The following is an 18,524-nucleotide window of genomic DNA, read 5'->3' on the forward strand; positions in this document are numbered from 1 at the left end:
CACATCAATGCATATGAAAAGTGTTAAGTATAAAAAGTGCAAAATGGCATTTTACCAGAATGCTTTTAAAGTATTTCAGTTATACACACATGCAAAAAGGTTCCCATGTCTGCAACTAAAATATGTTCACTGTGCGTAATTCATCAGAAACCACAGAGGGTCTAAATGAAAACATATAATGTAACACAGGAAAAGTGCTGACAATGAATTTCCACAGGGAAATAAGAAGTACTGGTCAACGTGATGAGCGTGGGCCTAGAAGACAGGAAGAACAGTGAGACATACAACAATGGCAACTGACAGGTATCTCAGTCAGTGACTCCTGCTGCAAAACACATAAGGTCTTCATGTATTTTTGTTTGCCTACGATAATGGAAGGCATGCTCCTAGGCTGACAGTGCACACAAGAGCAAATACCCCAATAACTACTCGAGCCTAACCTTCAGAGCTAATTGCCCCATTCAGACTTCTGGTGTTTTAACCCTGTTCCATAGTAAACCCTGGCAGCAGAATAATTAATTTAATTAGCTACGTACTTCTCAACCTGAGTAACTTTAAAAAGAAAAGAAAAGAAAAAGCCAAAAAAACCCCCGACAACTGCTGAATCCTCTGACTCTCATCCTGCCAGGAAAAATAAAGATCAGAGCAAAGTCCCGAACACATCCATCAAGCACACAGTCAGGCAGTGCTATATCATCCCCCCCAGCACCAGCGCCAGCCTGAGCACCTGCCAGTACAGCTGTTTTATTTTGTTTTTACTAAGACAGTCAGCTGCGCTTTGGGAATGGGACTCGGGCGTGCAATCCATAATTAATTTTGCCTAGCACTTCAACGCTGGTAGCTTTCAATCACACTCACTGCCTGCGTTGGAGGTAGAGATGAAAACAAGATGCTGCATACTCTGTGAGCTGCCATCCGATTCAGCTGCTTTTCTCACGCAGCACAACCACCATTGTAAAAGGCAGAATCAGAAAAGCATCAAGAGGGCGGCTTTTATTTGCATTTCAGACAGACACTCAAGTGAACAGTATTCTCTGTCAGGTCTGCTGAAAAAAAGGATGAAATTCTTTCTACTACTTCAAAATAGATGAACAGAACATTCAATTACGTCTTGGGGAGAGAGAGATTGTTATTTTATTTCCACTCACAGTACAAAAAGCACATAGCTATGTATTATGGGGACTGAGGTCTTTCTTTCCGTGCTCACCAAACTCTGCTCAGCTGTACCAAAAGGATTCAGATTCCACCTTCCAGCCATTACAGCAAGCTTACTTACATCATGTGTTTGGAAAGGAGATTTTTCAACAGAGGAAGCGAAGCGCTTAGCCATGCCGTCCAAGACTACACGGATCAGTGACCCTCAACAGCAGACAGACCACCACCGTGACATCACACTTTCCACAACATGGCTCCCAAAGATGCACATACCGAGAGAATCTGGAGTTTTGAACTTTATTTGTTCAAAGAAAGTTGGTTTTTTTCTTCTTCACCTTGGTAGCCTCATAGAATTTGCTTTGTTTTTTAAGAGCTTTGTTACCTTCAAATCTTACTCTCTGAAACTAGGAACACCAGGTGGACCACCTGAGATGAAACATTTCACGTGCAAGCACTCACCAGTGATAGTAGTAGAAGGCATGCTGATTAGCTCACAACATATTAGTCAGGGCTTCCATTAACACAACTAAGGGCTCATCAAGGAAGGAAAATGTGAAATTGTTCCATTGCTGTCACTCTGCTGGAATGCCATAATTTAATCACTGGCTGGAGCCTAGCTGAGTGACACGAGGGAGAGAAATGCTTAACAGAGGATGAAAATAATACAGATCCAGAGAAGACCAGTGCTTGATCCAGGCATGCCCAGCCCACCTCCCACCTCAGCTGGAAGTGCAGATTCATGATTTAACCAGGTTCCCCAGTCTGCTGCCTGGAGAAGTCCCCACCCAACAGGTGGTGCCAGACAGCAGCTGTGTGGGTCTGGAAAAATTTGGCACAGAAATAAAAAGGCTAAATATTAAAGATGTCTAAAGAACTCATTGGTAAACTACACTGACAGCCCCTTTGTCTTATTACTCTTCGTCAGCAATAACCTGCAAGTCACAAAAGAGTCTGCAGTAGTTTGATGAATGGCACAAAGAGAAGGTCACAGAAATACAGTTCTCAAAGAGGTTTCCTGAGTCAGAGTATCACCTCCTGCTATGCCAGGTGTCACATTACTTAGCTTATTTGAGAACAAACAAACAAAGACTTCTCATTCCAGTATAAAGCAGGGGGGAGGTTGTCTTGATTACCCCTTCCGGCAGGCTGTTCATAATTCTGTTCTGCTCTGATTGATGAAAACCTCCCTGTAACGCTCAGCCTTCTCTCGTGGCAAATTTAAACACAAATCACATTTCAGTTTGAATATCTTATCTACTTTTCTAGTGTTTGCTCTACATTCAATACGTTTGAGTTCCACACCTGTGCAGTATTCCAGTCAAAAACCTTCCCACTGCCTTAAGCCATTAATTTCTCATTGCAATTTAAAAATAATTTACGGGATACATTCTATTCTTGCATTTACCTCTCCCTCCTCCAACACAGTGGCTGCTCACCATCATCTTAATTCAACTGGTACATTCTGAGATGTCATAAATTTACTATTGCACCCCCAGCTCCTTGTCAAATTTCTTGTTACTAATCCCCCAAATCCCCAGTTCTGTGTTACCACATTCTTGACACTGTTGCAGTGCTGTAACATGGCAGGCCATGGCACGTGTGCTTTGCATACCGATCCATGAATCATCCAAAGGAGGTCTACTAAACTGTGAGAGAAGCCCTACAAGAAGCATAGTTGAAGCCAAATACACAGAGACATAAAATTGGAATGAAGAAGTCACAGAGCATTGTTCTGGAGAGGATGATCCCATTGGAAAGCCTTGACAGACACAACTGAAGGCTTTACATTACAGCTTGGAGAAAGGTGTGTTCACTGACACCTATAGAGGAAAAGCCTTCCTAATTAGCGAGGGGATTACATTACATACAATTTATGAGACATCTGTATGGGAACTGTTGAGTCATGGCCTGAACCACTGATTGATCACCTGAGGCAAGGACTGAGTCAGCTGTGGGAGCATGGGTGAAGGCAATTCACCTGCGTGGCCAGAAGGGGTGGAACCTGGCTCCACCCCTCCTAGACCCCATTTAAGGGCTGACTGCCACTGGGGAAGGATCTCTTTCTGGAGATCCCTCCTTGGTGGAGTTTTTCATTGCGAGCCTAAATCTTTGGATACAGGTGAGCATTCCTTCTCTGTTTGTTCCTTTGCTACCTCACTACGATACTCTTTCCAATTGTACTTTGTGGACTGTACAGACATCAAAAGCAGTTCATCTTTTTAACAGGCAATCTACTACCCCAATTACAAAAACAAAAATCATCAGAGATAAGCTGCCTATAAAACAAAACGGCCTCATGATCCTGTTTGGATAATGTAACAGCATTATCCATTATAACTGCTGTTCGGACTGAACTCATCTGAATGTTCCAGCCAGTGCTGCTTACCAATGAAAACCAGAACCAAGGACTGGAGATAGTTACCGAGGGGAAAGCAATTATGCGTGATTGAAAAAAGAAACAAAACAAATCCCACATTTCTTACAGAGACACCCCCCACCTTCCACCCTGTCCCTGGCAGTTGACAAGCTTTGGATGCTTAATAAAAATAAACAGGAACGTGGAAGCTATCACGTTACACCTTTGCACCTGCTGTCACATCTGCAACACCATCCCCAGTTTGCAGCAGCATGCTGAAAAGTTATACTGATTTACTAAGCTCCATTAACGTGGATCTCATTTAAAAACCCTTATTCTTGAAATATCATGAGTGAGGAAAGTTGAATCTAAATCCATAATAAGTTTGGTGTTTCCTCATCACCTGTGGAAGAGGTATTTTGTTGTTCCTTAGCAAAGACTGTCAAGGCTACACACTTCCCGTGCCAACGATGGATGAAACAGTAATTAACAGCCTGTGTGAGTGAGGGAAGTAAGAAAGATAACTAGGAGAGCAGAACCAGGAAGTGACAAGAGTTAAGGATGTGGAAAAGCTGAGCTCCTGAAAGAGGGAGTTTGATTTACATCTCATATAAAAATAACTTATCACGAAGGACATTTTTTTAATGCAAATAATCAACGAGGACAAGACTCCAACGTAAGCAGAAGACAACACATGCCTTTCAGAGGCAGAGAAAAGTGCAGATACTGCCTAAAGACTTCAGAGTCTACTTTTACTAATGAACACTGGATAAGGTGGCATTTACTTAATACAGAACTCAGAGTGATTTGACTTTGTTACTGTACCCACAAAAATGATGTTCTGAAATCTCAAAGTCACTGCTGATACTGATTCTCAGGAAAAGACACAAACACACAGCAATATTTCCTTCACACAGCTTTTCAAAGCCAGACAGGCAGACAGCATAAGACATCTATGGTAATGCCACTTTCTGCATCTTGTAAGCCTTGCTGGACTTGTCTCACTTCCATGCTGTGGGTAAGGCAATAGCCCCCAAAGTACTGAAGTTTTTGCTAAGTTAATTGCTTCAGAATTACTGTGGTATACCTGCATGTGCAAACAACTGAAAGAAAAATGGAAGTCAGAAAGCATAGAAGTCGGTGTTCCTGTCACTAATCTACTCAGTGATACAGGTAAACCCCCATCTTATAAAATATGTATACATATATTATATCTTATAAAATACATATACATCTTATAAAATATGTATATTATACGATACACCATCCTTTTGCCAAGGCCCAATCCAGGGCAGCAGATCTCCCTTCACACTTCATGACCAAGCGAGGTCATCAATCTGTCACCCAAACCCAGAAGCATGGGAATTTGGTTTGTTTCTTTGTTTAAGCTGTTCAGGCTCTCCCACCAGCACAGATTGTGAGGTGACAGAGACCTGTAAACACCCCTAAGGTGGTACAGTTGCAGTTTCAACACAAGCATTAGTATAATACCATCAAGCGAGTCTACACAGTCTGTGTTCTATCCTTCCCAACTCTATATATAAACAAGAAAATAATTAAGCCTTTACAGTTTCACCATCATCTCCATGTTTTGAACAGCTACCCATTAGCATTCTGGCAAAAGATTAGTAGAAAACTAGGAATTTAAAGGGGGCAAATGAATAATAGTAGCAATAATATGAAGCATGTTAAAAAAGGCCACAGAAGTGTGGACATTAAAAGAGCAGCCATGGAAACTGTCACAATGTACAACTACTGTAGGAGGATCCTGAAACCAAGGGCATCCTAAGGACAGGCTAAGGTTGTCTACAGGGAAGCAATGGAAGGAACAGATCAACTGTTGTCACAAAGATCTCCCACAAACTGCTTTGTATCCTTACATAAAAGGTCAATGTTGTGTGTTAATTTTCAAAGAAGCGACTTAAGGAATCAATTTCAGCATGTTATCTTTATTTTGGGAAGGATGCAAGAAAAGGATACATTCAGACTGATGAACAATATCAAATGCCTAATAAAGCTGGTACCTCATCAATCTGATATTGGCTGAGACAATCAAAAATAAAAGGAGGAGTTCCAGAACAGCAAAGGGTACCCACCTACTGTATCAGCTCTTGAAGCTAAGGTTTGTGCAGAGTAGGTGAACAGCAAAGAAAACTTGATCAGGGCTCCTGTGATTTAATGCAATCACCGAACAACAGGAAAGAGTTAAGACTGGCACAGTCAGTTGCTTGCTTCCATGCACAAGGACAGTCTTACCCACCTCTCAGAATGCCAGCACTGAGAAAGCAATAAAACAATGAAAACCACCTTCTCTGAGCCATTACAAGCCTTGGACGTATGCATTCGTTATGTTACATCTCAATGCAATTCTATAAATCCAATTTTGACACCTGAACTTCATAGTATCAAACTTTATTAGTGAAGGTATAGCATAGCAAAAAGACCTGCTACTGCAGGCACAGCAAGCAGCAGCGCTCAGCAGGGGAACTCAGTCCAAGGCCAGACAAGGCAGCACGTCATGAGACCTCATGCTTCAGAGTGGTCCAGCATTTCTGTGCACCTCAGGATTTGTTCAGCTAGCCTTAGGCATATTTCTTACAGTGCACTAATAATTCTGGCTTTACTCCACGTCACGTGCACTGCACACAGGCAAGTTGTCCGTGTTGTGCCACGTTACCTCATTTTTATTGAGCATACTTGCTCTTCTGTCTGTGGGCAATTAACTCAATTTGCGACAAATAAAAGTTTCAGCAACCAGTTTAAACTCCTCATCAGGCTTTTGGCACGGGCTGCAAAAAGCCTGCCAGCAAACTATGGCCACAAGCAGCAGTTGTTTCCCTGGTTAAAACTAATTCTGCAGTGAGGTCCCTCTCCTGCTGCACCACAGACTGCAGCTTTTCAGCTACCCGTGCCATGTAGTTCTCTCACCTCTGTTGCATAGGAGAGGGTATATCCTGTAAGAGGTAAACGAGCGGTATGTATTTACTTGAGGAATGACTCCAAAATACACAGTGCAGCAATCTGCTCAAGAACTTAGTATAGACTTATTTCAAATAAGAGACCACTATGTCCTCTCTGGTCAGTCAAGCTAGACATAGAAAAAAAAAGGGGGGAGAAGCAATTGCTGCCATTCACACACAGAAGTTTACTGAAGAAAATGGCTTGTTTTGAATGTTGCCTCCCTTCTTCTCTAACCCCCTAACACAACACTGCCTCCTCTAACAACACAGTCTATGTTCTCACCTCACTACTGTCTCTCAGACTTCCCCAACAAAACTGCCCGGATTGCCAAAAAGATGTACACCCAGCCAGCTGGGCTGATCACTCTGATCAGGCAATAGAACTGTAAGGCCTGGGTCAAAATTTGCCATGCAGAGAGAATTCCTTACTGCATACACACGTAAAAAAAATAGCATCTGAGTTATTACGGAGTGCAGCTCTCCACACGACAGAAATCTTCAGTCAATCTATGATTCTGTTAATTTTGCTTTACCTCTTTATGTCTCATTTGCACTTTGATTTGTTACAGTCCGTGCACTGATACAAAACCTCTCTCACTGTGCCACCTGGACACCCATATTTGCCTGGAAAGTTTCTTCTTATCTTGATTGAAGTCTATCTTGAAAGTATACAGCCTGTCATACTGCAGTTTATTACCTTCAACAGAGTCTGAAGAAGACAAAAGACACCTCAGGACTTTATATGGTCCATTGATGTTCTGTTGCAACCTTTATTTAAACAGCCACTTTGGCTAAGATGGCCTAAACAGACAGGGAACAAATCAGAAGGATTAAGCATATGACAACCACATAAACAAAACTCCATCCCAGATCCTGGTATGAGCTCCAAGTAGCATTTCTGCCTCACACTGCAGGGTTTTTATTTGTGCAGTTAGAAATTAAAACTCAAGAAACAATCGTTTTTATGAGAACAGCATCCAACTGCAGTAAGTAGCCCTTTATCACATTTGGGCACTGTTTATCTAAGAGCTTATCGCATGACCAAACCATTACAAGCAGAAAACTGAAGCTTAATGGAAAGGACCAAGCCTAAGCTTCCTCACATATCAGTGTACTGCCTAAGCTGATTGCACCTCTGCAGAAATGCTTCCGCAGGCGCAAACTGGACAACAGCTAACAGACATCATATCCAAAATGGTATGAGCAAATACCACGTCTTAATTAACCTGCCAGAAAGCTAACAAGGACTAAAAGGCAGCTAGTGCCCAGCCTGGATTTGATCTGGCCTTCCTAGCTATCGCTTCTACTTGAGTCCTTGCCAGGGTTCTCCTCTGAGGTGACCTACACAACAGTCAGACCTTCTGCAGATCGGGAAATTCAGCTACCTGCAATAGCATTACATGGTACAGCTCTCAGGGTAGTAAAGTGTAACGGGGAAAGAAAAATGAGTTTAAACGAATCTCTTCTAGTCAAGTTCAACAAAGTACAAAAATACCTTTATTTTCTGGTGAATATGCCTCAGCGAATCTGCTGTACCCATGTCCACGTTGTCACTGATGTATACAAAATCCAGCTTCATTTTTGTGTCCAAGCTTAGCATTTTCTGGATTTCCTTCCTTGTAATCACAATGACCTCTAGAAGAGGAAAGTGGTATGAGATCAAGCAACAGCAGCACTCTGGAGCTTTGCCTTTCACCCTACCCAATCCTGTATAGCTCTCTGGACACCACCACCAAGCACAGCATCACAACACATTGGTTAAACTATCACCAACACCAGCTTGGCAAAGAAGTGGAGTGGTTTGTGAACAACAAACTCATTCCACCTAGAAAAGAGAAGGCAAAAGCATATTTGAAGAAGGCATGAAAGCAAATTTTCCAGAATGAAGATTATGAGAACAGAAGCTTTGTAGGAAAAAAAAAAAAGAATGAGAAAACAAAAAAGCAAGAAAGCTTTTCCCTTGGCCTCAAAGAAAAAGCAGCAGGCACACAATCAAGTTCAATCAATCAATCAATCAATCACCACCCATCCACTGCATTCTCTACAGGATTTTAAACAAAGTATAGCAAACAATACAGCCCTTTGCTTAAGAAGTTCCTGCCATACGGTGAAAACACACTAAGAATATACCTGCATAGGCCAAAAATGATGTCCTCCTCAAACTGTTAGCAGAAAAGAAGGAAATGTAAACAGGAGAGCTGTGTGGGAGTTATGTGACAGTTTGGTACCAGAGCTACTGGAGGGCTCCCCTCTCACTCCCATGCAGGATATCAGCCAGAACTGGGGCAAGACGTAACCAATGGAAAAGGAATTGGTGTCAGGTGGGGGTTGTAAGCCCACACTTTAGCATAAATTTGGTGAGAAGGACAAAGGTCTAAATATTAGGAAGGATGATGTGTTTGCAGATGGGACAAAAGGGAAGCAGTGAATCAGACTGGGGAAGACCTACTTGTTAATATAAGCAAGTAATAAGAAGCAAATTGTCACCTAACAAATAATTAAAATTATGATCCAGGGAGGGAATTCATACCACTGCAGAATTTACACAAGAATGTGCTGTTTGCTCAGGGAGCAGAAGCAAGGAAAGCAAGGAGGTGGTCGGTTGCTCACTGAAGCTGCATACATAATCTTGCACGTCCAAGTTTTCAAAGGACAGAAAAAGGTTCTCAAGGATTTCTTAACAAAACAAAATAAAGGCAAAGGCCCACATTTATTTTTCCCTTTATCCCCGGACACCAAAACAGCAATAAGCTAACATGAATACGTCACGTATGCTATTGGGTCCATCTCTAAAGAAAAGAACATCAGTTTGGAAAAGGGTCACATTCTCAACGTGGAACATGGAAGAGATGCTCTGCGATGCACTCACCGAAGAGAAACAAAAGCAGCAGCAAGAAAGCGAAGTACAAAAGCAAGCATTACAAGGCTGCCAGCTCCCCCTGTGCTGCTCTGCCTAAAGCCCAGCACTGAGCTGCTCGCTGCAGCAGTGACTAAATGCCTCACACAGGGCAGGTAACCCTGAACTTCAGGCCAAACTGGAACAACGCACCAAGAGCTATCCAAGAGAGCTGACGTGCACCTCACACCATTATTAATGACTCACAAAAACGAATGTGGAGAAGACTTCTGATTAACAACGTCGGCAAAGATGCCAAAGTTAGATAAAGTGTATGGATGAGGAAAGCCTTGATGGGGGGTCGGGGGAGGGGGACGAGGGGTGGGAAGGAAGCATGCAGAGGAACGTGGCCTGTAGTTAAAAGGAAAAGGCACGACGCGGGGAACAGCGGCTCTAGAGCAGAGAAGCGACCTTCTGCTAAGGCAGCACAGCGAGCAAACATCACAAGGTGGAAGAATGACCGACGGAGGTGGTGCCACGAAGGCGGCAGGGCGCAGGGTGAGCCGCCTGCCCTCCTCCCCAGCCCGGGCACCGCCTCACCTTCGAAGCCGGCGCGCTCCAGGAGGTTCAGCGGGTACCAGAGCAGGGGGCGGTTGCCCACCGGGAGCAGCGGTTTCGGGATGCTGGAGGTCAGGTCCGTCATGCGGGAGCCGCCTCCCGCCGCCATCACCACGGCCTGGAACTCCATCTGCCACAGAGAAACGGCATCACTCACCCACGGCAGCACCGGGCAGGGCCGGGCCGGGCCGAGCCGAGCCGAGCCGGAGTAACACCGGTTCGCTTCAGCCCGGCCCGACTGTACCCCTCCCGGCTGTCCGGTAGCACGCGCGGCCTCCCCTTGTCTCCCACAGCCGCACCGGTGCCGCCCGACCCCGCCGTTACCTCCGCTCCGCTCCGCCGCCCGCCGGCGCCCAGCACCTCTCTGACAGAACCACAATGGCGGCGCCGGCGCGCAGTGCGCATGCGCCTGGAGAGCCGAGCGCATCGATAGCGGAGAGCGGCGGGAGAGCGCCGATCGGATCGATCCTCTCTCAGCCTGGCGGCCAGGTCAGCGAGAGGAGCACCGAGGGGAGGAGCGCGGGATCACCGAGTCGTGGATTGCTGCCCGGCTGCGGGGAGGCACAGCGCCCCCATGCGGCCTGGGGTGGAACTGCGCCTTCGGGGGGCTGCGGGATGCAATGCGGGGAGTAGGCTGTAGGGGGACAGTTTCGGGGGGCGGGGGTATCCCCAGCCAGGCAGCAGGAAACAACAACGTGGTTGCATTGAGATGGGAGGGAATCACTGAACCCATACGATCACGGGGACAAGAGGATAAGGATGGGGGTGCTCCGATGGCCGGGGAAAGGACAGCACACACAGCCCCCCCCACAGCGTTCTCCACACCAAGGACACAACGGTGAGCAATTAGTGGTTTTATTGCCACTAGTCCCAGTTGTCCTTGTCGGTGTCGATGGACATGCAGTTATACACGGCGTAGCGCAGCAGCTCCTCACACGTCTTGACCCTGGGGGCAAGACACCGGGTTAGGGCCGGGGCTGCCCCTGAACTTCCCCACTGCCCCCCATGGTGGGGAAGGCTGAGCGTCCTCAGCCCCAGGCAGACTCACGAGGAGTATTTGGGCAAGAACAAGGTGCAGGAGCACGTGGAGGCCTCAGGCATCATGTCCAACCGCTCAGGGCTTGGGAGAAAGGAGAGACGGGTCAGGGGTCCACATGGCAGGACCACAGCCTGCAGGACAGCCAGACTCACATGGACCGGTCTGGGTAGATGGTGAGCTGAACAGGGAGGCGGCTGCGGCCGGTGACGAACTTGAGGAAGCGGCTGAGGTCCTCTGGGAAAGGACAGGGAACAGAGCTGGGGTCACCTTCAGGGCCTGGGAGAGCCAAGGGACACTCCCAGGGGAAGAAGGGACCCCGCAGGCCTGGCCCGGTGGGTGAAGAGAAGGACAGTGGTCGCTCACCGCTGGTGAAGTTGTTGAGGGCATCCCAGAATTGCTGGACGTGGGAGCTGTCAAAGTCCTCAAAGGTGACTGCGGCAAGGAATGCACGGGGGGGGCTTGGTGAGAAGAGCTCCACGAAGGACATCAGCGTGGGGTGCCGGGTTGCACACAGGGCAGGATGCACGCAGAGGACGAGCAGCATCCACGAGCACAGCTTAATGCTGCCTGCTACTTACCGAACTTCTTCAGCTCGTCCACCGTCACCTCGGGGTTCCCACAGACCTTCTTCTCCAGCTGCTGCCAGGTGAGCAGGTCCAGCACAGCCTGAGGCACCACACGGAGCAGCCCGGCACGAATGGCCTCCACCTGAGGAGAGCCGTGTCACCGCGGCAGGCCCCTAACCCACTGTGAACAACCAGGCCAAACAGAGCGTACCTGGAGGACCTGACAAGCAGTCCCCCTTGCATAGCCAGGACCGGGGCATTACCTGCTCCTTGCTCTCCTCCAGCCGTGCCTTCTGCACCAGACGGATGAACTCCTTGCGGTCCTCAAAGCGCACCACAGTGCTGCTGCCCTTTGGGATCAGCTCCACCACGCGCTGGTCGCTCCGTACCGTTGTGTAGGTCAGCTCCTTGCCAAACATGAAGTTGAAGGCCTCCCTGTCCACTTCCTCCAGCATCTGCAGCAGCTTCACCTGCCACCCAAAGGGACAACGCTGTCACAGCAGAGCCGGAGGAAGCCGTGGGAGCACATGGCACGGTCCCGGCCCTGCTCACCAGCTCCACATCCACAGCAGCAAAGTCCTTGCTCCAGATGACCTCCTCCCCTGACAGCTGCTTCCACACCAGACTGGGCAGAGCCAGGACCTGCAGAGGGATTGGAGATGTGCCCTCCCCAGCACCAGCCGAGGATGGCCCAGCCAAGGGACGTGGTGGCAGGGGGACCGGTGGCGTGGATTTGACCCACATCAAAGCTGTTTGCCAGCCAGGCAGGCGGTGCCACGCTCACCAGAATCTCCTTGCTCCTCAGGGCTGCTCCCATGAGCTGTCCGATCCACTCATACTTAGGGAAGTCCTTGCAGGAGGGGTTGGGGACGTACATGTCCCTGGTGTCGCTGCTGCTGTTACCCTGTGGGAGGGAGACACCAAGATCTAATTCAACCCCTGCCCAGAGTCTGCTGTGAGGATGCTGCTGGGTTGGGGGTGCCAAACCTGGTTGGATGTGCGCACAAAGAAGGGCAGAGGCACGGGGACATCGCCCGAGCTGGGACACAGCTCTTCTGAGATGTCTGTCAAGCAGTCCCGAAAACCACCGCCTGCACAGGAGACAGAGGTTGTAGTGTGGGACACAGTGAGCCTGCAGGATTTGACCACCCGCACCTCTACCCATGGGGCACATGTACAGAGCAGGGCACCACTGCAGCAGAGACCCTCAAACTGTGCCCAGGGAAGGATAGGAGAGCTCTCACCATTATCGATGATGCCCTCCGTGGTGAAGACACACTCCCACCACTGGCTGTGGGTCTGAGGCCACCTGTGGGGAAGCAACAGCCCCGTGCAAACCTCCTCTGAGAGGAACAGCAGCACTGATCACCTGCATCCTGCTCCAGGGAGGTGACACGAAGCTGAAAACCCACCTGTAGTTTAGGAGATGGTTGTTGGTTTTGGAAGGCTTCAGGTTTTCATACACCTGCAGAAGAGCATGATGGAGGGGGATGGAGAGGCAGCGATGCCAAATGATGCCAAATCATCAAGCACCTGATTTGATGCTGCTGTACCTGGGTGAAGACTGTGTTCCGGCCACTAGGGTCCAGCTCAGGGTGAGCCCGGTGCTCACGGGCCAGCTGCCGGTTGATGAGCAGCTTTGGCAGCATGCAAGGTGGGCTGCTCTCTGAGCTCTGCAGGCAATGGGTGACGAGGGTTTTGCTCAGCTTGCACAGCTGCAGGAATGGCTTCATGCCCTAATGGAGAACACACAATGGGGTTGGAGGACTGATCCTGCCCCACGTGCCTTCTTTTGCCCTCCTCAGCATCACAGGGGATGCTCAGCTCCCCTATCATTCCAGCAATATCTGGAGTACAGAACACCAGAGTGAGCCCTGGTGTGGTCTGTCTTCCTTGGCTCAAAGGAGACTGCAGGGAAAATGGGGACGTGTCCCAGGACACTGTGATCCTACCAACATCATCTCGAAGGAGCCCAGAGAATGCTCACCCTGAGCACACTGAAGGTGCTGTCACTTTCATCAGAGATGGGGATCAGGTACCCCAGGACACTGTCCAGGAGCTGGGTGAACCTGAGGACCAGGGAGGAGAAGGGTGAGGATGCTGTGCAGGGTCCCCAGGCCCCATTACCGACCGGTACAGTACCCTGCAGGCACTGAAAGCAGCTATGCTGGAATGGGGAACCACAAGGCAAAGCCTATGCCGCATACAGGAAAGGAGCCAGCAGGTTTTAAGCACGACACAGGCTAAAAGCCAGGGCATTGTCTGTCCTGTTGCTGTCCCCATACTGTACCTCTGGATGACTACAGCCCTGCGGTACAGCACATCTGTGTCCACCCCTTCCAGCAGTGGGTAGCGCACCAGCTGGGCCATCTGGAACATGTCTGCGTTGAGGTTCAGGTCCCTCTCCCAGAAGGACTTGAACTTAATCCCTCGCAGCCGGACGTTGTACCCTTGTTCTGCCAGGGAAGGACAGTGATGCTGTAGATGCACGCCAGCTTTTCCTCCCATGACCCCACAGAGCAGTCAGTGGCGCAGGGAAAAAGGCAGAGGTGGCTGCACCCTGTGCATGAGCTCACCTCGGCACTCCAAGATGCGGATCTCCAGGACCGGCACGTGGGTCTTCATGTCACGTAGGATGCACACATCTTGATAGCTGTTCCTGCAGGCGGCACGGACTAATGGCAGGACGGCAGGGCTGCGGGGCACAGCCCTGGCGAGGACAAAGCTGGGTTCCCACCAAGGGCATGCCAGCACCCTACGGTCCTGAGTGGCGAAAGCCCCCGCGCCTCACCAGGGCTGCAGCAGGAGGGGATGGAGCAGAGAGGAGCGGCTGCCAACAACACAGAGGACGTCCTGAAGGAGGTGGGAACCGCATCCAGAGAAGAGCCAGGAAAGAGCACAAAGTCAGCAAGGACAAAGCAGGGCAGGAAGGCAAAGTGGCCATGAGCGGCTGCCTCAGCACAGACGTTGGAGCAGAGCTGGCCACATGAATAAGAGTGAGGCACAGCGAGGGTGGTCTGTTTTTGGAGGAAGCAGTGATTTGAGAGGACGAGTGAGTCGGTGTGTGATTCACTGGTGTTTCCGAAGCCTCTGCCAAGGTCCCTGCAAAGACCGACGGGTATGCAGGGAAAAACAACTGCAGCTGCCGGCATGCAGAATGGAGACAGCTCCTGCCGCCAGGAAAGGGACCTCGATGGTCTCACAGGTGTTTCTTCAAACAGAAATCATCCCAAAAGTACAAACAGGTGAGTCTTGGGGGAGGAGGAGGAAATCTTCGCACCTCTGGGTGCCCACCTCAAGAAAGGCACTACGAGGACGCAGGGCAGATGGAGAGGTAAAGCACTGCAGCTACAGCGTGGCAGAGGTGCTCAGAAAGCACTCAGGCAACAGCAGCAGTGCACCCCCACAGGCAAGAAAGAGGAGGAATGCCCTCCAAAATCCCCAGCTGGGAGGAAGTACGCCGCAGCTCAGCTGACACAGCACAGATGAAGCTCAGAAGCAGAGATGAAGGTGCTGGGCTGGCAGATGGAGCCGGGCCAAGGCTGCTCCTCTCTCATTACTCACTCGTTGATTAGGACGGTTCTCAGGTGCTGCAGCCTGTTGGCTGGCCCTCCGTACACAGCCACCCTCCTGGGGACGTAGGAGTTGATGTTTGCGTTCAGCATCAGCCACAGCTTCCTGGGAACAAGAGCAGCACAATGCAGCATTGTCCTCCTGTCCCGAGCTGCTCAGAGATGCCCCCAGAGGTATCCCAGAGGCTCTGTCCTCCTGGAGCCTCCACCTCGAGCTGCAGCCCAGGGAAAGCTGTGCTCGAGAGGAAGACCACGCTCTGTCCCTGTCACAACCACCACCAGGGAGGGGAGGCCCTCGGGTCTCACTTGATGACGCTGCCTTTCTTCATATGGAGCCGCACCCAATGCTGCCCAGGGGACCCGCTGCTCTCCCAGTAGGTGTCTCCCTGGTTGTCTGTCAGGTGGGATACTTTGAAGTCATCCTGGAAGAGTGCAATGAGCAGAGGGAGGAAGCTGAGCACCTTTGAGCAAACCACAGCCATGCCCGGGATGGTTTCGCTGCAGATGCCCATCTCCTGGCAGCTTCACCAAAACAGCAAAGACCACCACTGCCCCTTCCCCTCGTGGGGGTGATTCTCCCTGCAGCTGTGGGATGCTCGGGCACGCTGTGCCGCAGAAGGTTGTAGGGGACAGAGGAGCCCCACGACGCACCAGTTGTGAGGAGACCTCTATGCCATTGAGGTGGTCCTTAACACAGTCCTTGCAGTGTTCATCCCTCTCAGTGACGTCGTACAGGAAGCGCCCCAGCTCCATGTCCTGCTCGTAGCTCCAATTGGGGGGCATCGACCTATGGGGAATCCGTGCTAACAGAGAGGGAAGACCACGCAGTGCCCCAAACCCACCCCGTCAGCGCCGTGGCCCAACTCAAGGCAGCCTCAGCATCCTGCTATCATCACATGGGACGGTCCTGAGTGGCTGCATCTCCACTACCACGCCAGGTGTTTATGACCACCCCAGCCCAGCAGGAACAGTGCTATGCAGTTGCTCCAACAGTCCCTGGAGCAAAGGCCATCGCTGGGCGGCACCGACACAGAAGGCATCAGCCAGCACCCGCCCTCCCAGCCCTGCAGGCAGGGCCACCCCAGGGCACCACGGTACCGCTCCACAAGCCGTGCTCGTACCGAAGCTTCTGCACCACAGCCTCATCCGGCTCGACTGGCACGGGCTTCTCTCCCAGCTGCATGGAGTACATCAGGTCCACCACTTGTTCCCAGCTAAATGGAGGGGTCACATAAGGGAAAATAAAGGATCAGCGCTTGGTCTGCCTATGTGATTCCTGCCTTAGCCTGGTGTAGAGGTGCCAACGGTGCCCGAGGGCTGTGGGAACAGCACTGGGAGGACTGGTGTCACCCCGCAGGCTATTGGGATAGCGGGGATGGCTGTCTGGGGGGAGCCAAGGGGTTGGAATGGTTGGGTCACACATCCTCTCTAGGTCTCACTGCATGGCAGCGGGATGCAGCAGCGTAGGCCTTACCTGGCCGCAGGTTTGTAATCCGTTCCAAAGGTCTGCTGTTGCTGCTGGATCCTCTCCACCGGCACCAACTTATCTCCCCCATCTCCGAACCGCTGCGCCAGGACCCAGCCCTCCTCCAGCTCACGGCAGACCCCGTGCTCCTCCAGGTGCTCCTAAAGCACACCCGGCCCGAAGTGACGCATCCCGCCCGAAGCGGGCGCGGAACCGACAGCGGTGCCCCCGGCCGCTGCCCCGCCGTTACCTTGCGGAGCTTCACCCACAGCCCCGCGCTGTTGCGGTACTCCTCTCCCGTAGCACGGAGACAGCCGCCCTTCCGCACCTCGATGGTGGCCCGCTTGGAGCCCCGCGCCGGCCCGGGGCCGTCCCAGACGCTGAGCAGGCTGCGGGACGAGGCGGCGGCCGAGGGGTCCTTGCAGATCTTGTACTGCACCTCGCGGGGCACGTAGCACAGCGCGGCGGGCAGCGGCCGGGCGCGGCGGAAGCACTCGCTGCACTGCAGCAGGAACCGCAGCCGGCCCAGCACCTGGTGCGTGGCCTCCTCGCCCGCCCGCATCGCGCACCGCACCTCCGAGCCCCGCACCGCGCGGCTCCCGCACCGCACCGCCGCCTCCGCCCGGCCCCGGGCACCCCCGCTGCCGCCTCCGCCCGCGGCCGCTCTCGGCTCCGCCTCCGGTCCCCGGGGCCGCCGTCATCGCCCCACCCGCGGCCGCCTTGCCGGGAAGCGGCTGCGTTCCTCCCATCACCCCCGCACCGCCCGGCCCCGAGCCCTACGAGCAGGCCGTGCGCCGGAAAAAGCTCCATCTCGTCCGGGAAGAGAGGGTGCTGAGGTCACACTACAGGGAAAAGGAGCTCGGGGCTGGAGGGTGGGCACGGGGCAGCTTTAATTCCGAACTCGGATCACCTCGTGCTGGTTCACATGGCGGCAGAGGCGCTTGTCACATACATACCGGGGTGAGGTGGTGGGGAGCAATCAGCCCCACCCTGCGCTGCACGGAGCTCCCTGGGCCGGGCACACAACATCTGCGTTCAGCAGAGGCTGGCACAGCTCAAAGGTCTCTCCCTGCGCTGCCTACGCTCACGGCAGGGCATAGTCCAGCTCCATCCCTGCCTATGATAACATCAGCCCTGGGCTGTTACCCAACAGCAGCTGCCCCAGGGCCGGGCTCTTCTGCTCCCAGGGCCACTTTCTGCTTCTCTCCCAGCTCAGCTCTCACGCACCGTTAGAACACAACAGCACTATGCAGAACCCTCAGCAGACCCATCATCAGAAGCACCACCAGGCGTTGGTTAGTTCATTTTATTTTAGATCTCAGGTGAGGTAGGGACAGGCAGCTCCTGTCCAACTATTTATAGCTTGTCATACTCCATGGTATTAGTGGAAGAACAAGAACAGCTAGTCTACATGTGCGTATTAATCACCTGAAGCTATTCTATGACAATTCAGCAAGCTGAAATCAGGGCAGTGAGAGCGGTTGCTCAGCGTTGTCACAGCACTGATCCCTCCCCAGCTCTTTCTTCCCTGCACACCCATACAGCCAGCAGCACACGTGGCCTCAGCCCAGCAATGCCTCGGGATGCCCCTGGCCCAAACACTGACCTCAACCTATTCCAGTCTCAGCGATGGAGGGGGGGACGCACAGCCTCTGGCTTCTGCTCACAGAAAGTGCCCCTGCCCTGGCCACACGCAGCAGTAGGAGGCCACACTGCCATATCACAGGGCCTGTCCATCCCCACAGATGTTACCTCACTCTCTCTGTCACCTCCTCCGAAATAAAAGCCAAGATGCACCTGTCTGTGCCCTGCAAAAAGCACCAGAGGGGAGTTCATCTTTCCAAGTTGTGCAGGTAAGCGAGCAGCCCTCCTGCTGACGTCCCTCACTGTTAAGCATGCAAAGTCAGAGGAAGCAGGATCAATTCCACCCCAGCAGCATCCAGAAAGGATCTAGAAT

The 18,524-nt window shown here is 51.3% G+C and overlaps 2 protein-coding genes across 6 annotated transcripts in view; both read right to left on the bottom strand.

Moving 5' to 3' along the window:
* The window catches only part of EIF2B3 (eukaryotic translation initiation factor 2B subunit gamma), a 94,119-nt gene extending 83,805 nt beyond the window's left edge, over window positions 1–10,314 (bottom strand). For both annotated transcript variants that reach the window (XM_015291004.4, NM_001031280.2), the window contains exons 1-3: window positions 10,250–10,314; window positions 9,908–10,055; window positions 7,967–8,106 (exon numbers count right to left, since the gene is read on the bottom strand). In XM_015291004.4, the coding sequence (XP_015146490.4) occupies window positions 7,967–8,106; window positions 9,908–10,055 (288 nt within the window). In that variant the 5' untranslated portion in view covers window positions 10,250–10,314. The remainder of the gene's footprint in view (window positions 1–7,966; window positions 8,107–9,907; window positions 10,056–10,249) is intronic.
* A 450-nt stretch (window positions 10,315–10,764) lies between these two features.
* LOC424588 (E3 ubiquitin-protein ligase HECTD3-like) lies at window positions 10,765–17,619 on the bottom strand. Of its 4 annotated transcripts, XM_046944859.1 has the most exons (22): window positions 17,524–17,619; window positions 17,348–17,432; window positions 16,577–16,728; window positions 16,224–16,316; window positions 15,754–15,889; window positions 15,409–15,524; window positions 15,095–15,208; window positions 14,107–14,189; window positions 13,821–13,986; window positions 13,518–13,599; window positions 13,084–13,266; window positions 12,943–12,995; window positions 12,775–12,839; window positions 12,518–12,621; window positions 12,315–12,434; window positions 12,083–12,172; window positions 11,794–12,000; window positions 11,543–11,672; window positions 11,328–11,396; window positions 11,117–11,198; window positions 10,974–11,045; window positions 10,765–10,871 (listed from the first exon to the last, which is right to left on the bottom strand). In XM_046944859.1, exons 2-22 carry the CDS (start codon window positions 17,375–17,377, stop codon window positions 10,790–10,792), a joined length of 2,229 nt encoding a protein of 742 aa, XP_046800815.1. In that variant the 5' UTR covers window positions 17,378–17,432; window positions 17,524–17,619; the 3' UTR covers window positions 10,765–10,789. The 4 variants fall into 4 exon arrangements, with proteins under 4 accessions (XP_046800815.1, XP_040561310.1, XP_422428.3 ...); XM_040705376.2 differs by having other exon boundaries at window positions 17,348–17,619; XM_422428.8 differs by lacking the exons at window positions 17,348–17,432; window positions 17,524–17,619 and adding an exon at window positions 16,818–17,197.
* Between the last annotated feature and the right edge of the window lie 905 nt (window positions 17,620–18,524).

Source organism: Gallus gallus, chromosome 8 (genome assembly GCF_016699485.2).
Source record: "Gallus gallus isolate bGalGal1 chromosome 8, bGalGal1.mat.broiler.GRCg7b, whole genome shotgun sequence".
NCBI classification, from domain to species: Eukaryota; Metazoa; Chordata; class Aves; order Galliformes; family Phasianidae; genus Gallus; species Gallus gallus.

Coding starts and splice junctions, on each gene's coding strand:
- LOC424588 (XM_422428.8), bottom strand. CDS start 17,129: ATGCGGGCGGGCGAGGAGGCCACGCACCAGGTGCTGGGCCGGCTGCGG. Junction 12,996..13,083: donor GGAACACAGTCTTCACCCAG/GTACAGCAGCAT, acceptor GCTCTTCTGCAG/GTGTATGAAAACCTGAAGCC. Junction 11,397..11,542: donor GGACGAGCTGAAGAAGTTCG/GTAAGTAGCAGG, acceptor TCCTTGCCGCAG/TCACCTTTGAGGACTTTGAC.